The sequence below is a fragment of the Trichosurus vulpecula genome, chromosome 7 (assembly GCF_011100635.1).
Source record: "Trichosurus vulpecula isolate mTriVul1 chromosome 7, mTriVul1.pri, whole genome shotgun sequence".
Classification (NCBI taxonomy): domain Eukaryota; kingdom Metazoa; phylum Chordata; class Mammalia; order Diprotodontia; family Phalangeridae; genus Trichosurus; species Trichosurus vulpecula.
The window spans coordinates 240,063,755-240,080,821 of record NC_050579.1 but is presented as its reverse complement, the minus strand read 5'-3'; the positions used below and the strand labels follow the sequence as shown (position 1 = coordinate 240,080,821).

Here is a 17,067-nt window from a genome sequence, read left to right as displayed (position 1 = left end):
AGACCCCACTATTACTTCAAACCTGAGTTTATTTCTCCTGGGAAGTTTTAATATATTTACCCACAATCACCAAAATTCAAGTTTGTTGGCAGTTTCAGGAAACAGATGCAGTACAAATCTGCTTGGCAGTGAGGTTGACTGGTAAGCTGGTCCCCACCCATTTGCTCCCACCCTGTTCCCAATGCATACACAGGGTCCATCCCCCTTGCAGCATTTTTTAATTGATTAAAAGTTACAATTTGAAGTACCAAAACCTGGGCTTGGCCCGATAGGGAGAGCTAATAAATGGGTTTGGTGAGGCCGTCTCCAACAGCCTTCTTTCACTCCCACTGGGGACCAGCAGCAGCTTGGAACCCTTGTGCTTTTCTCACCAGGGAAGGAATATACAGCTCTCAAGGGTCAGGAGGGAGTAATTAGAGCCAGAGCTACATGATGAGGTTGTGCTGGCCTGGCACTAAGGAGAGGAGTTGGAATGGAGAGAACAGTAGAAACCGGTCAGCAGGGAGTAAGAGTAGTTTTAGCAAACTGAATACTGCATGGGGCGGGGAGGGCCGGGTTCATAAGAAAACCAGTACCTTGAAATCAGGACTCTTGATTCTTAAGGCAAAGGTGGAGGTTGCCCCCAGACCCCAACATTTGCAGGAGCTGGTGTGTGACCTTAAAAGAAACCCTTCTCCAGCCACAAAAGGAAGAAAATCCAAAATAAAAGGTTACTTCTTCGTAAACCATTTTCTCTTGTCTCAGACCTTTTGTATTGGAGCCTCATTTGGAGGTACCTTCTTTCCCCGCTGTTTCAGGCGCCCTTTGGCATACACTCGAAGGAAGAGAGCAAAAAAGACAACAGCCATGCCCAGACCCCCCACCACAGTGACAGCGTGGTCATAAATGAGACAAGAGAGAAAAATAGCAAAAGCCTGGCGCAGGGTCATGATAATCGTGAAAGTGGCAGCACCAAACTGCCCAATGGTATAGAAAATGAAGAGCTGACCAAAGGCTGAACAGATGGATAGCAACAGCGCGTGGGCAGCAAACTCTCCGTGTCTCCCCATGAACCTCATGGCCTCCACCAAAGCCCCTTGCTGTATCAGTGAGCCCACTGTGAGCAGGCAAGAAAAGAGGTTGACCCCAAACATCATCTGCACTGAGGACATCTTGTAAGCAAATAGGGCATCTTGCCAGTTGGAGGTAAAGCTGTCAAAAAGGATGTAGCCAGCAAGCAGGATGAAGCCTGAGAGAGTGGTGGCTGGGGAAAAATAGTGCTCAGGCCCATTGGACAGCAGGAACATGCTCACTCCAATGGAAATAAGGCCAGCAGTCAGGTATTCCCAGTGCTCATAGCTGCGATGGGATACCAGTTTGCCCATCAGCATTACGGGGATCACTTTGGAGGCCTTTGCCAGCACTTGTGTGGGGAAACTGACGAACTTGAGGGCCTCGTACTGGCACCAGCTGCTAAGGATGTTGGACAGGCTGGCAAAGGAGTAGCGGTACATGGGTGCCCCGTGCCGAGGCTGTTTGCAGAGCACACAACACAGGCCAGCCACCGTCAGTGCTAGCACTCTGTTCATCAGCACCAGGAACTGGGAGTCAGTGAAACGCTCTCCAGGCATTTTATCTGTAGCCCCATAGTTTCGGGTCATTACTCGCTCCTGTAGTACACCCCAAGTCAGGTATGATGCCTGGGAGAAATGGGAGAGATATGTTAAGAACCCATTAACAGGGTAGAGTGAAAGAGGCCAAAAGTGGGGAGAAAGATACAGAGAGGAGAGATTAAAGAGGTGAGGTGAGTTTAGGAGGCAAAAGAGATGACAATCTTCCCTTTCCAGAGAAAAGTCAATACCACTATTAAAACAATTATCTCTTGCTTTAGAGTCCACTCTGTTATCTTTATAAATGCTTACTGGGACTAGACAGTCATTCCCTTTCAAGTCAGAAATTAACTGACATGTGGAATCAGCTCTGGGCCTGTTTTCTTTGGTTATGCTTCTAGAGAGCCTTGCATTACTGCAAAGGACAAGAAGTAGCCTGGCCATTGCTACCCTGAGGGACTATGGGAAACTGGAAAAGCACAAGCTCCATCTGCAGGACTATCACTGCTTGGTGACTTCACGACTTTGTCCTCTATTATTTCCAATTTTGTGTATCTCATCTAATAGTTGCATTTGATTTTTGATTCTTCACAGAGTTATACAAATGTTTAAGCCTGCCTAGTCTGCCTTGATAAAGGTGAAATCACAATGCTTTGAGTTAATTTGTCAATGTAGGGGATCTGTACAGAGAGAGTGTATATATGTGTACACACACAAACACACACCCCTGTATCACAAGTCAAACATGTTAATCAGTACAGGTGAGTGAGTTAACAGTACTTCTGAAATACAGATTCATTTATTATCTAATACTTAATCCAACTATGGCAGACAGAGATAAAGACAGGGATCACGCCCACCTCTTTTCTAACCACCAAGTGCTCTAAGGTCACAAAACAGAGCATGGAGAGGATCTAGGTCTTCTGCCTACCATCCCAGGGGTCTCCTACTAGATCCTCCATGGCCAGCATCAATATTTGGGAAAACAGATCTTAAAGAGGAGGAGAGTGAGAATGGGGCAGTTGTCAGCACAAGCCGGGCGATATCCATCACCCTCTTGTCCTTGAGTTTCTTTCTCTCCTGACATCACTCTTTCCTGGTTCTCCCTCCTGCCTGACTGTTCCTTCCCAGTCTCCTTTGCTGGATCATTGTCCAAGTCATGTCTACTAATGGTAGGTGTGTCCTCCAGGGCGCTATACAGTGTCCTCCTCTCCCTTTCTTTATCTCACTTTATGATCTCTTTGGCTTTCTCTCTTGTGATACTGCCACCACCCCAGTGCAGGCCCTCATGACCTCACACCCTCTGACCTCTCCAGTCCACCTTCCATTTAGCTGCTAAACCGATCTTAAGTGCAGGTCTGACTGACCACATCCCCCGCTTATCCAATAAACTTTAGTGCATCCCCATGTCCTCTAGGATCGAATATCAAATACTCCGATTAGCATTCAAAACCCTTCATGACCTGTCCAGTCATCTTTCACCTGACACCACTCTGCTTCCTCTGTGATCCAGTGACCCTGCTCCCCACCTCCCAACATGGGGCATTTTCACAGACTATCACCCATGCCTGGGGTGCTCCCTCTCCCCATCTCCTCCCGCCTTCTTTCAAGTCCTGGCCACCACCTGCCATCTTCTCGATGAAACCTTTCCTGATCCCTCTTAATTCTACCACCCTGACTCTGTGGATTATCTCCCAATCTATCCTGTATACAGTTTATACATAAACTGGGAACTCCTTGAGGGCAGGAATCATGCTTTGCCTTACAATCCCAGCACTAATTACAGTGTCTGGCACACTGCGGGCATTTAACAAAGGCATGCTGACTGATGAGCTACAAAAACACTCACCCCACAGCCCAACTTTACAGTCTAAAGCACAGATTACTAAGGAGAAGGGGCAGATATGCCACATCCCCTCACCAGGGAGATATGGCATATTAAACCCTCTACTCATAGCACCACGGTGGTGTGGAAAGAATGATTTGGGGTCGGGGTCCCAGGTTCCAATCCAAGTTCTGCCACAGTGAGTGTGTGATGTTGGCCAAGTTCCTTCATCTCTCTGGGCCTCAGTTTCTTTATCTGTCAAACTGTAGGGGTTAGACTAGATGACATCTAGGGGGCCTTCCCAGCTCTAGTCTCTGACCCTTTGGCTGACTGAGAATCAGCCCTCCTCACTCTCCCTCCAATCCCTTCCCTCCCTCTCTGTCTCTGCCAGCCTAAACCCCTTGTCCAGCACGTTGGTACTGTGGGAAAAGAACAGAGGAAGAGGGAAAGAGTGCCCCTGCCCTTCACTATCTGAGCAGGGCAAGAGAGGGTACAGTGCTGAACTTGGAGGCAGGAAGACCTCAGTTCAAATCCTGCCTCAGACACTGACTGTGTGACTGTCTGCCTCAGTTTCTTCAAATTCGGGATGGGGATAACAGCACCTACTTTGCAGGGTTGTAACTGAGGATCAAAGGAGATTTTACACATGCCTGTCAGTGTCGTGTCTACCACGCAGGACCCACTACTGGAGCCAATCTTTCCTTTCTTCCTAACCCAGCCTCTTGGGGTCTATACCCGGTCTGAGGCTGCAGAATATCTGATGGAAAGTCGAGCATGATCCAGGGGTCCTGGGGCCTGCGTTAATGGCACAACCAGCCCCAAAGACAGCCAAACAGCCCTTCATGCTGAATCCTGGGCCCCCGACTGCTGCAAACGGTGAACGGACCTACCTGAAGCCCCCCGGTGCAGAAGAGCAGCTTGAGGAGCTGTCGGCCTCTGGTGGTCTCCGTCAGCTCGGCTCGGGGGGCCGCCGGGGCTTCGTCCGCAGGCTTCAGCTCATTGCCAAAGACACAGTCCCGTATAACGGGGAAGCAGAGGCCCCGGCCTGGGGAAGGGGTTCAGCGGGGTCAGGATGGCCGCCATCGCCCCCCACCCCCCACATCGTGACCCCGCTCCGAGCCCCCGACGCACCTGTCTCCAGGTAATTCCTCCGCTTGAAGTACTGGACCAGGAAGTAACCGGGCACCAGGAGGCTGGCGTAGCCCGCGGCGTTCACCAGGAACCTGACGACCCAGAACTCGGTCCAGGGTTCCGGGGCGGCTTCCGGAGCCTCCCCTCCCATTCCCAGACTGGGAAGAGTGACCAGCACCACCACCGCCCACCACCTGCGAGGCAAAGGACGAAGACGCGAGCGTGTGACCCCGAACCCCGACACCTTCCTCCTCCTCCCCGAGCCCCCCGGGAGCGGCCCCTCTGGGCGAAGGGGGCTCCCCAGCCTGCACTCTGATGAGGCTCCGGAGTGGCCTCCACTCAGCAGGGACACGGGGAGGGGGGGATGGGGAGCCCACCAAAGAGCCTTCCTTCCCGCAGCCTGAACAAAGATGCTCTCTTTGGGCTGGGGGGTGGCAGCGGGGCGCCCCTCCTTCCCTGGTCCCCAGGGATGGGCCCGCCCCTCGGGCTACACAAGCCCGCTCTGTTCCCTGCTCAGGCTCACCGCGCATCCGTCCCCGCCGCCCATCCTCCTCCCAGCTCCTCTCGCCCTCCTTATCTCCTTCTTCATCCTCATCCTCCTCCCTGTCTCCCCCCCACCCCCACCCCGGGGCTTCCTCCTCGCCCGCTCCGTTCTGAGGGTGGTCACGTGGAGGATGAGGGAGTAGGTCACGTGGGGGGCCCGGCCGCTCGTGCTCACCTGCGTTCCATGGTCGCGGCCGCCGCGGGGGGAAGGGGGGAGGGGAATCCGGGGCACACGGGGGAGGGGGGGAAGGGAGAGGGGGAGGATTCTGAGGTTCCCGGGGAGCCGCCGCCGCCGCCGCTTCCTCCTCCCCTAAACTTGAGCGGCTGCCGGAAGTGTCATCCACCAGCCTCCCCGCCTCCCGGGGCTCCTCCGGCTCCTGCCACGCAACACAGCCTGGAGCAGGCACCGCCCCCTCTGCAGCGCCGCCCGACGGATGGGAGGGGGAATGCAGCCTCGGGGGCCCCATCGGGACACTGCGTCGCGGCGCCCCCTGGCGGTCCGTGCTCCGCGGCGCAAAGAAAGCCGCATTCAGCGCCTGAGAGTGGGCCTCGGGGCCTCCGGCCCAGCTGCGCCACCTCCTGATCTACCGGGGAGCTTCAGCTCCGCGGCGCGGAGAAAGCGGCACTCAGGCAGCCTCGGGGACGACCAGAACCCTGATCCGCAGCGCCCCCTCGTGGTCTGAGCGGGGAACTCTAGCTCCGAGGCACGCTCCAGAGCGCCTGAGCCGCCCACTGTCCCTGGAAATTTGCAACCCTCTTCTCCACTACCACGCCTGCGGTCCCCCGGGAGCCCCCAGATCGTTTTCTTCCAACTTGACTCATCCCCTTACACCCATTTGCCCTCAGAGGCAAAGACATTTTTTTTCTCCTTCGACTTCAATTTCCATCTATAAAATTAGGGAATTGGTCTAAAAGACGTTTTAGTTACTTCCAGGCCCCATTTGCTCCACTGCCTGAAGGCATTGTTCTGTTTCAGACTCTATAAACAGACCCTTCCTCTCCCCACTCCCCGCTCCCTGCGTGTTCCCGGGTCCCCACGGCAAGCCTGGCCCGGTCCCCCTAATGCTAGCACCCGCCACCTGTTTCTCAATGTTCTGTATGTGTGTTGTCTGTACAGAGATGTTTGCACGCTCTAATATCTCCTCCGATGGAGTGTAAACGCCCCGAGGGCAGGCGCTATGTTTGGCCTTTCTTTGTAATCCCAGGGCTAAGCACGGAGCTCTGCACCTGGTAGGCGCTTAATGAATGTTTACTGACTCACTGACTTCACAAAGCTACACACATGTACATTTCCTCCCCCCCCCCCCCATCTTGTAGACACTTATTCCTTCATGACCCAGTGAAATAAACTAGTTCTGATGTCAGAAGACCCTTGGGACCTTGGCAGAGTCATTTCTTCTGAGCCTGTTTCTTCATCTGTAAGTTGAGACGGGAAGGGAACAAACATTTATAAGCACCTACTATACGCCAGGCGCTGTGTGAAGAGCTTTATACATCTATTATCTTCTTTGATCCTCAACTACAACCCTGCAAAGTAGGTGCTATAATTGTCCTCGATTTACATTTAAGGAAACTGAGGCAGACAGTCAGTGTCTGAGGCAGGATTTGAACTGAGGTCTTCCTGCCTCCAAGTTCAGCACTGTACCCTCTCTTGCCCTGCTCAGATAGTGAAGGGCAGGGGCACTCTTTCCCTCTTCCTCTGTTCTTTTCCCACAGTACCAACGTGCTGGACAAGGGGTTTAGGCTGGCAGAGACAGAGAGGGAGGGAAGGGATTGGAGGGAGAGTGAGGAGGGCTGATTCTCAGTCAGCCAAAGGGTCAGAGACTAGAGCTGGGAAGGCCCCCTAGATGTCATCTAGTCTAACCCCTACAGTTTGACAGATAAAGAAACTGAGGCCCAGAGAGATGAAGGAACTTGGCCAACATCACACACTCACTGTGGCAGAACTTGGACTGGAACCCAGGACCCTGACCCCAAATCTGCTGCTCTTTCCATCACACCATAGGGCTCTCTCCGTCCCTTTCCTGTCTAGGACTATTCTCTGAGCCTTCTGACCTGTTGTCTGATTTGCTGAGAAGGTATTTTTAAAAATCAAGAGAGAAGGAGTTGGGGGAAAAACAGTCAAAAACACTCAGCTTTTTTAGTGTCATATCACTCTCCTTCCTCAAAACACAGTCCAGAGTTTCTCTCACAGAAGTGCCTTAAACAACTATTTCCTACTAATCCTCTGCAACGAGAGAGGGTTTTCCTACGGACAAACTCCTGGTGATCCTCTTCCCTCAGCCACCTGGCTTCAGGCTTGTTCTGGAAGTGTTCCCAGTAACAGGGCTACAGCTCCTGAGTAAACCAGCCTGGGTCGAGTCTCTGGCTCCATATTTGTAAAGGGGAAAGAGGACCCCTGTTGTTGCAAACATCTCACTCCTCCTTCCCGTGATGACTGAGTCTAAGAAAGTTGATTTCCTCCCAAACTGCCTCTGTGGTATGGTTTCTTTGTCTGTTCCTTGGGATCCTGAGTCCTCTCAGCTCATAGAGACTCTGCTCAGCCCATAGCTGCCGATCCCATCTCTCAGAGGCCTTCGCACCCATGCCAACCCCATCTGATAGGACAATGAAGACAGTGAAAGGCCCAGAGCTGCTGCTGATCACCCTTGTGAGCTGGGGCGCAGGCAGTGTCCAGTTGAGGAGGTTGGGTTGAGGAAGGAGGCCATAAGGGCCCAGGCCTGGCTTCAGTCAGTACATAGCAGTGGCTTCCCAGAAATCTTCAGGTCATCAAATGGCAGGAGAGTGAGAGGCTGGAGGGACAGAAGAGAGAGACAGGCTAGTTAGAGGGCTAAGGGAAACAGGAGGTGGGGAAGGCACAAATGGGTCCAGGGTATGGGCTGGAGGGAAGAAGATGGAATTCCCAGAGTCTGTTGGAGTGGGCAGGGATCCAGCAGCTGCTTCCCAATTCCTTCGTGGGGAGGATTCTTGCGGTTTTTGAGTGAAATTAAGATACTAACAGCCATCCTGCCCCATAGGCAGCCCCTGTGCGCTGAGGTTGATACAGCACATGCAGAAGCTAGGGCTGGAAAGGACTTCAGGGATCACCTGGTCCGAGCCTTTCATTTTACGACAGAGAAAAGTGAGGCTCACTCAGACAAGAACCTAGGTCTTCTTACTCCTAGTTCAGTGTTCTGGGGGTACGGAGTGGGAGAGGAACTGTACTTACATCTTCAGCGAGGTCCTGCGGTGTCTCATCTTCGACATTCCGGAGCAAGGAGTCAGCACCCGCCTGGCACAGAGTGGCAGCAATGCCCGAAAGATGGCGCCCAGCGGCCAGGTGGAGGGGGGTACAGCCGTTGTGCATTCTGGCATCCACCCGAGCCCCTGCCCGAAGCAGGAACCGCACCAATGCCCTGTCTTGAGTCTCCACGGCCAGGTGAAGGGCCGTCTTCCCACTGGTGCCCTCCTGTCGGGGATCACAGACATCACTGATCAGTCAGTTGGCCAAGTAGTTTTCATTAAGCACTTACTATATACAAAGAATACAAATAAAAAGAGAAAGACAGTGTCTGCTCTTAAGGAGCTTACACTGTAACAGGAGGAGACACATAAAAGGAAGGGGCTAGGGAAGGGTGGTAGAAAATGCCCAGAGGACAGCCCCGAGAGGAACTGGTTACATTCATCCTTCATCCCCCTCAACCTTCTGGAGTAGAGGGCTCCCCTCCCCCAGCCCTGCCACCATTTCTCTGCTGCAGCTTCCTCCTTGGAGCCACTGAGGAAAGAGGGAACTTTCTGGGTATTCCGGACACTCAAATGAGTCTAAGGTTGGCTGGAGAAGGGGATGAACCTGGCTACTCACCTGGATGTCAATGTCAGCCCCGTTCTGGAGAAGCAATTCCATCAGCTGCCGATTTCTCTGCAAAGTAGCGAGGTGTAGGCAGGCCAAGCCTGAGCAGGAAGGAAAGGGGGAGTCAAGAGAGCAGCCCAACCATGCTAGGAGCTCACGTAGGGAGTCACAACCACAGTAACAACACCACTTTAAGGTTTGCAAAGCGCCTTACATTATTTGATCCCTACTGATTTCCTAGTAAGAATAATTTTTCCTAGTAATGTTGATCCTGGTAATAATTCTTTAAGGTTTGCAAAAGCACTTTACTTATGTTATTTGAGCCTCACAACAACAATGTGATGAGGAAACTGAGTCTGAGGGAGGTTAAAATGCCTTGTCCAGGGTGACATAGTCAGTAAGTGGGTGTAGAACCCAAGTCTTCCTGTCGTCAGGTCGAGCTCTAAGAGCTTTCCATTTCCTCTCTGTCTCCTCTCACAAGCGGGTAATGCCCCATCCCCACCTCGGTGGCATCCCCTTCAGCAGACGCATCATCATACCTTGCCAGTTTTGCAGCCGGAGCTCCGGATGGTGATGTTGGCTCCGACTCCGATCAGGTGTGGCCTCCAAGAGGTAGCGGGCGCAGTCCAGGTGCTGGTGTTGACAGGCCAGGTGCAGGGCCGTGTCCCCGTGCCTGTCCTGAAGTGTCTGGCTTGCCCCTTTCTGCACTAGGGCCCGGACTGTGCTGGGCTGGTCCAGGTACACTGCCAAGTGCAGGGCTGTCTGTAGGCACCAGAGAATGGAAAGAGAGGTGGGGAAGGGAGGTGTTATGGAGGTTATTCTCTCTAATCCCCTGCCTCTGGGAAGTACTTAGATCCCCTACAATCTCCCCTTTTCATTCTCAGAGGTCAAGTTATTATAAGTTATCATATATTATATATTCCTTTCCATAGAAGCTTCATCAAAACCTTACTTATGGGTCTCCCCTGGAGAATGGGGCAGGAGTGGACAAACATAGATACCCCTTCAGAGCCCTAACCTCAGTGTTACCATACACACATGTTATTTAAAAAGAACTTTTCACAACAACCCAGGGAGATACATAGGTCAGAGAAGGACTAAACCTGGGATTTCATTGGTGGAGTAAACTACTTGGGGAGGAAACTTCCTTGATCAGTGCAGGTTCTTACTTTCTTTACAATTTTTTGTTTGTTTGTTTTTGGAGGCAATTGGGGGTTAAGTGACTTGCCTAGGGTCACACAGCTAGTAAGTGTCTGAGACCGGATTTGAACTCAAGTCCTCCTGACTCCAGGGCCGGTGTTCCACCCACCGAGCCACCTAGCTGCCCCTACAGTTTATTTTCTGAGAGTTGTCTAGAGCACTGGGAGGGAAGCTAGGTGGTGCAGTGGATAGAGCTGGTGAGGGTCTGAGTCCAGATTGTAAAGACGGCCCGCTCAGAGGCCTCATTTCAACCTCCAACCTCCAGGAGACCAAGCCTCGAAGGACAGTGGGCAGACCCTATGGAGCGTATTACTCCTTTCCTGGGGGTGAGAGGAAGACAACATTGGATATTCCCTCCCTATGGATGACTAGGATTTCGAGCTTGGTGGGAAGACAGGCCACCCTAGATATTAAGGCAAAAGCAACGACAGCAACCCGCTCCCCATACAAACACCCCCTTCGATCCTCACATCAACTCTGGAAGGAAGGTTCTTATTTGTTCCTGTTTTGTAGATAAGGAAACTGAGGAATAGCAATTGTTCCTCAAAGCAGCCACCTTGATGCACCTGATGCCATGTCATCTCCTGCTCAAGAAGCTACCGGGGCTCCCTTCTTCCCTGTGCTATAGGATCCTCGTCACAACTGGGCTCTAGCCTACCTTTTTTTTTATTTTGAATTTATCTCGCCTACCCTTCCAGGTTTATTACATAGTGCTGTCCTTTAAGAGCCAAACTCTCTATTGGCTGTCACCCATCTGTCTCGATGCCTTTTGTCCAGGCTGTCACCTGAAACCTGGGATGTACACCTCTCTTATATGCCTCTCCTTCTTATAAAAATCCCTTGTTGTTGTTCAGTCATGTCTGACTCTTCCTGACCCTGTGGACCGTGCTGTCCGTGGAGTTTTCTTGGCAAAGATACTGGAGTTGTTTGCCATTTCCTTCTCCAGTGGAATAAGGCAGAGTCAAGTGACTTACCCAGGGTCACACAGCTAGTACATGTTTGAGGCTGGATTTGAACTCAGGTCTTCCTGACTCCAGGCCTAGGCTGCTCCACCTAGCTACCCTAAACCACTGGAGTTGTTTGCCATTTCCTTCTCCAGTGGAATAAGGCAAACAGAGTCAAGTGACTTACCCAGGGTCATACAGCTAGTAACTGTCTGTGGCTGCATTTGAATTCAGGTCTTTCTGACTTGAGACCCAGAACTCTCTGTCCACTGAGCCATCTAGCTTGCTCACAAAATAAGTGACAAAATCCTCATAAAACCCCTAGCTTCCTTCAAAGCTCAGTTTAAATGCTACCTCCTATAGGAAGCCTACCCTGATTTCCACCACCACCAAACCCCTCCCCACACCCAGCTACTAGCAACCTCCTCAAAGAAATCATTTTATTCTGTATTTTATATCTACTTTTCTATGTACAAGAAGTAGCTGTAGCCTCATGAATGCAAAACTGGAGCCAGGAAGTCCTAGGTTCAAATCGTGTCTCAGGGCCTTACTAATTATATGTCCCTGGGCAAGTCACATAACTTGTGCCTACCTGGGCCAGTTTCCTCACCCATAAAATGGGAGAAATCACAGGACCTGCCTCCGAGGGTTGTTGTGAGAATGAAATAAGCTAATATACAGAAAGTGCTTTGCCTTCAACCACTCAGGCTATGGGACTGAGGCAAGGCACTAGGGTGTAGGGGAAATGTCTTACTGCATTGGGAAAGGGAGCCTCTTCATCTTTGTAGGGCCAGTCCCTAGGCAGTCCCTAGCTGGTCCCTAGCCTTCCAGAGTTCACATAGTTTCTTCCCAATATAATATAATCTCCTCAAGGGCAAAGCATAATAAATGCTCACAGAATGAACAATCAGGCTTGGCCCCAGACTCTCATGGGGGAAGGACCAGGGAAGCCACTCTGCTCAAGGAGTCTGTTGGCGGGGTGGACGTAGGACGGTGCCCTTGCACGGTCTTCATGCTTCATCTACCCACCTGAAAAAGGTCATTTTGTATGTCCAGGACTTCCTGGGGCAGCAGAGCTAGGCAGCAGCGCAACACCGTGGGAGCCTCATGGATCACAGCCAGGTGTAACAGCCTGAGGGGAGGCAAGGCAGGGGGCAAGAGTGAATGTCAGAGTGCCCAGGATGGTGAGGATAGTCTGGGAATCCGTGGAACAATGACACAACAGGTAAGGATAGGAAGTGAAAGTCTAAGAGAGGAAATGGACTCTGGATTTCCCCTTCCTTCTTAAGGGATTCTGGAGGATTGGGGTAAGGGTAAAGACTGATTTGATCCCCCTCTTGTCCTACCCTGACCCTTTTGTCCCTGCCCCCAAAGTTGCCCCTGTGAGTTAGCTCATAACCAAAGTGAAAAGGGGAAAGGGGGTTTCCAGGCCCAGTGCTGCCCTGATGTTCTTACTCTACCCCAGAAAGTAGAAGAGATAGGAAAGAAGCATCAGCTTGAACCACCTTTCTCAGAGGACCCACATACATCATCCCCAGAGACAAGGGGATAAGGGGTACCCACTGAGGGAACTCCCTGTTCACTAATTATAGAGTGTCTGCTCTCACGGCTGGACGCCAAGTTTGCTGGTGCCTGGTACAGACACTAGGTGTCTGGGTTGCCTAGGTGGCAACCTGGCCTGTTTGCTCATGATTGCTCCTCCCACCCTTGAGGTTGGACGTTACCAGACCCCTAGAGGTAGAGGGTAGATGGTCTATTTGAAGGAACTCGGAGTGGTGGTGTAAGTCTTGGCTTAGCCCACCCTTCTACTACGGGAGAGGATAAGAGGGGGGAGAGACAGATGGGAGGGAAAGTCCCAGGGACTGGGGTTTCCCCCCTAACAGCTGGGAAAGGAGAAGTGGAAGGAAGGGGGCGGGGATGGCTTGGACCAGAACAGCTGGGGTGGGTGATCAAGGTAGATGGGTCCATAGAGAGCCAAGGCTGGGGTCAGGGCTCAGACTGACAGCAGGCAGGGAGGGCGGGCTGGGGCTGGGACAGTCCTGGGAGGAGGAGCACGCTCTGGAAATCCCCTTTCTGCTCTGGGCTGTGCTCTCTGGGTCACATTCCAGAAGCCACCTCCCTCCTTCCCTCATCTTCCTTCCTCTGACTTCCTCTTTTCCCACTTCTCATACCTCCCCTACCCTAGACCCCTCTGAGGGGAAGTACCCTCCCCTTGTCCCCCCAGTCTGACAACTCCATTAAGGGAACCCCTCTGGGGAACAAGCCCAGAATTCTCAACACCTAGCCCTGCACGCTAATGTCTCTATCCTGTCTTCCTTCTCGATGCTTCTGAAAACCCCAGAAGTTGGTCCCAGGCTCTCATTCCAGTAATCTGACTTTCAACCCTATATATTATTTTAGGTTTAACCCCCTCTCTCCAACTTCATGGATTTTACCCACACCCTTTGAAACAGTGGAAGATATTTGTTCAGTCGAGTGCCTGAGGGCTAATCTCAAAGGGGTAGAGTGTAGGGGACCTTGAGAAACCTGGTGCAGTGCTACTCACCCTAGACCTGCATGGATCCAGGCCTAGACAAGACCACCAGTTTTCAGGCATGTGGGTGGCCTCAAGGCCAAGAGCAAGTAGCATCTTCCAGTCCTCAAATTTCTCCTCAGCATGAACTCCTTTGTACCAATCACACTCTTCTCTTATTACCCTCTTCCTTATTCTTGTACCCATTTTTGTATGTTTTGCTGCCCACTCCCACCCTACCCTTTGCCCGAGGGCAGGGCCTGGGTTAGATTTATCTGCGTTGTGATTCTCAGAATCTAGCAAGGTGTTTTGCTTCTAGCAGGCACAGGTTTGCTGAATCTGGAAGTTGGAGGGGGTGGGGCAGCATCTCCAACCACCTCCCTCCGCCCCGCCCCTAATAATTAAGCACACTTTGCCTTAGACCCCAGCCAATACTACTTCTCCTGGGCTCCAGGCCGAAGAAGGAATGTTAGGCCTAAACATTCTCTAACCTTAAAGAAGATGGGGCAAGAACTCTCCCCTCAGATGGTTTCCTCTCCCCTCACAGGCAACCAGCTCTCCTTCCTCCCCTTTCGCACCAGACCTTCACACATACATTGTTTATACTCCCAAACAGCATCTGGGCTGGATGGAAGGAGGTTTGGGGGTGGGAGGGGGAGCACAGAACACTGACCTCATCCCTGACTTCCCCTTTCTCAACCTAGGAAGAAGTGGCAGCAAAAAGGCTAGACCTTGCCCTGGTTTATCTGATGTGAAGGGGTTGTGTTCCCCACTGCTCCAAACCTTACACAACCTCAACCCTGATCTTTGCCCTCCAGGGGCCTCTATCCCCTCTCAATCTCCCTAGGGCCAGCCCCCTTCCCCCCAATACTTGAAACTCCTACTGCTATAATCCTTCCTCTCTGTCCCCTCATTCAAACCCTGGGAAGCTTTACTTCCTGGGACTGTCTAGAGGTTGGGGGAGGGGAATAATTCTAGATATTGAACAAACAGGCACTCCTCCCTCTCACCCCCTCCCCAACACAGAAAGAACCAGGTAAACTGGTTCATTCTTATTCTTAACTGATAGTGCAGTCTCATCCATTCTATGAGGTTGGTTGGTGGTGTTATTTATGAGGTTCTGTCAGTCAAACTGCTCTACAATCTTTGGAGAAGCAGACGTTGGCCGGCCAGCCAGCTCAGCCTGATCTGCCCCTCCAAACCCACGGACACTAGTGGAGGGGCCATGCCAGGTTCTAAGATATGGGCTGGAGGTAGACAGCCCGGAAAGGAACATGGCTTAAGTCTAGGGTGGTGGGTCACCAATGGGCCTTGGGGACAGTAACCACCCCCCTCTCACTTCAGAGTGGCTCATTGCTTTTTGGAGGAACACCGGGCTGTCCCCTTAGGGGAGGACCTCAATCACGGACCTCCTGGTGGACAGGCACAGTGGTGTAAGGGGACCCAGGCCATCAGGAACCCAAACTCACGTGTCTCCATCCTCAGATATGTAGGTGAGCGCCTCCAGCTGCTGCGGGCTGAGAGTTCCCACCCGGACCTCGGGCTCTCGGGGTTCCCCGCCCTCGACTCCCTCGGGGGCCCCCAGCGGGGGCAGAGGCTCGGTAAGCGAAGAGGAGCCGTAGGCGGAGTCCATCCGCTCCCCATCTTCCTCCTTCAGGTCCTCCTTGGTCCCTGAGGGGGGCCGGGTCCCGGTCCGGGGCGGGGGGCAGCCGTCTGAGGGCGCTGAGGTTAGGGGCGGCTCGGGCAGCGAGCGCAGCGAGCGCCAGGACTCGATGCCGGAGTCGTACTGGCCTTCGTCGGGCTCGTCCGGCCCCTTCCCAGGCTCCGACATAGCTTGCGCCCCTGCTATCGGCTGCGCTCCCTCTCCGAGTGCGGGGAGGTGATCCCCGGCTCTCTCGGACGCCGCTCGGCTTGGGCTTGCTGGGGCGCGGGGCCTGGATGCTTTCCGAGGCCTCCTTCCCAGGCTGCGGGCTCTGCGCGTTGCAAGGGAAGCCTGCAACGATGGAGGAGCGAGGCTTTTTAGCCGGCCAGGGAGGCTCCGGAGAGATAGGTGGATGCTGGGCTCGAGGCTGGATGCGCTCCGGCTTGGATGCGCGTAGCGAGAGCAAGAAGAGCGGGATGGCGGCGGCTGCGAATGCTCCGAGGCTGGGGATACCTTCGTTTTCCCTTTCCTGCTTCTCAGACAGCCGGCTCCGGCCCCAGCTCCGCCCCGAATCGACTCATTGGTCGCGCCCGAGACCTGAGTGGGGCCTGGGACTCCCCGCCCCATGCAAGCTCCGCCGATAGCAACGCCCTTTGCCAGGGACACCCAACCCCAGGAACTCCCCGCCCCAGGTACGCCCCACCCCCCGTGTCACTCCCCGTCCCACCTAGGCTCCGCCCTCAGGACCCACGGCGCCCCAAACACCCTACAGAAGAATGGCAGGGCTCCCAGGAACACCCTGGGAACACCTAGGCTCCTAGGAACACCCTGTCCTAAGCAACACAGAATAAGACGATAAATATTTATCGAGCAACTGCTCTGTGTGCTGTGGGAAATACAGAGTGTAGATGAGATGGGGGTCCCTACTTCTCATGGAGCTTGCGCAAGCTCACTGCGGGGTATGGATTGTGCCTTTCTTTGTACCTATATCCCTAGCACCTAGAGCCTGGCCTGTAGCAGGAGCTTAATAAAAATGCTCGTCGATTGATTGATGAGAAGAGAATAAGACATCAAAGCAAATGTAAAGGGTGGAGGCGATTCAATAAATCTATTCCCATTCCTTAGCAAGATGAAAACAAACCTCAGTCAACCAGTCAAACCAGGCAGAAAAGTTCTAGACTTCCTTGAAGCTGGGAATGTTATTCTCTTCCCCAGGAATGCCTCCCCTCCCTCTTCTTCCCCTGTAGATTCTTAGCCTGAGGAAAAAAGTGCCCCAGGCTTTCATGTCTCCGCACCTGCTTCCCTCCTTTAAAGGCTTTACTGTATACTACGAGGCACCCTGGACAGAGGCAATAAACATTTGTTCTGGGTCCGCACTTTGGAGAAACAATAATCATTTCATGTCGAAAGTTGTATGGTTCATCCCTGGAAAGAATCATCTGTGATTGTATTGGACTAAACCTGTTCTTAATCCACTCCAGAACCCAGGCCTCAACCTTTTTATTCGTTCACTGGGCAAACTTTATTAAATACTTGTGTACAGAACACTGTGTTTAGAAATGGAGGAGACACAAATATCACATAAGATGTAGTCCCTGATCTCTCAGAGACTATATCGATTTCATTAAATGTTTATGGAGAGTCTATAAGTAAGACCCTGTCCTCAAGGAGCAAACCATCCTTCTTCCTCTCCTCAGTCTGGAGTGGGAAGCTTGAATAATTCTCCATAGCCTTTTGTTTGTCACCCCCTCTTCCTGTTTCTTTCCACCCCCTCCTCCGTTCTTCTCTAGTCTGATAGTTTTGAGGTTTGGAGACATGAGTCTAGTTGGAGGTGGGGGAAACTTGTGTTTTA

General features: G+C 52.5%; 2 protein-coding genes across 2 annotated transcripts; both read right to left on the bottom strand.

Annotated features, from left to right (window-relative positions):
* Positions 1–11: 11 nt before the first annotated feature.
* Positions 12–5,479, bottom strand: SLC35B2 (solute carrier family 35 member B2). The gene is made up of 4 exons (XM_036769227.1): positions 5,264–5,479; positions 4,546–4,739; positions 4,305–4,459; positions 12–1,679 (listed from the first exon to the last, which is right to left on the bottom strand). The coding sequence occupies exons 1-4, from the start codon at positions 5,272–5,274 to the stop codon at positions 741–743; spliced, it is 1,299 nt and encodes a 432-aa protein (XP_036625122.1). The 5' UTR covers positions 5,275–5,479; the 3' UTR covers positions 12–740.
* Positions 5,480–7,194: 1,715 nt separating this feature from the next.
* On the bottom strand, positions 7,195–15,752 carry NFKBIE (NFKB inhibitor epsilon). Its single transcript, XM_036766008.1, has 6 exons — positions 15,043–15,752; positions 12,091–12,193; positions 9,457–9,679; positions 8,930–9,018; positions 8,297–8,536; positions 7,195–7,880 (listed from the first exon to the last, which is right to left on the bottom strand). The coding sequence occupies exons 1-6, from the start codon at positions 15,402–15,404 to the stop codon at positions 7,815–7,817; spliced, it is 1,083 nt and encodes a 360-aa protein (XP_036621903.1). The 5' UTR covers positions 15,405–15,752; the 3' UTR covers positions 7,195–7,814.
* Between the last annotated feature and the right edge of the window lie 1,315 nt (positions 15,753–17,067).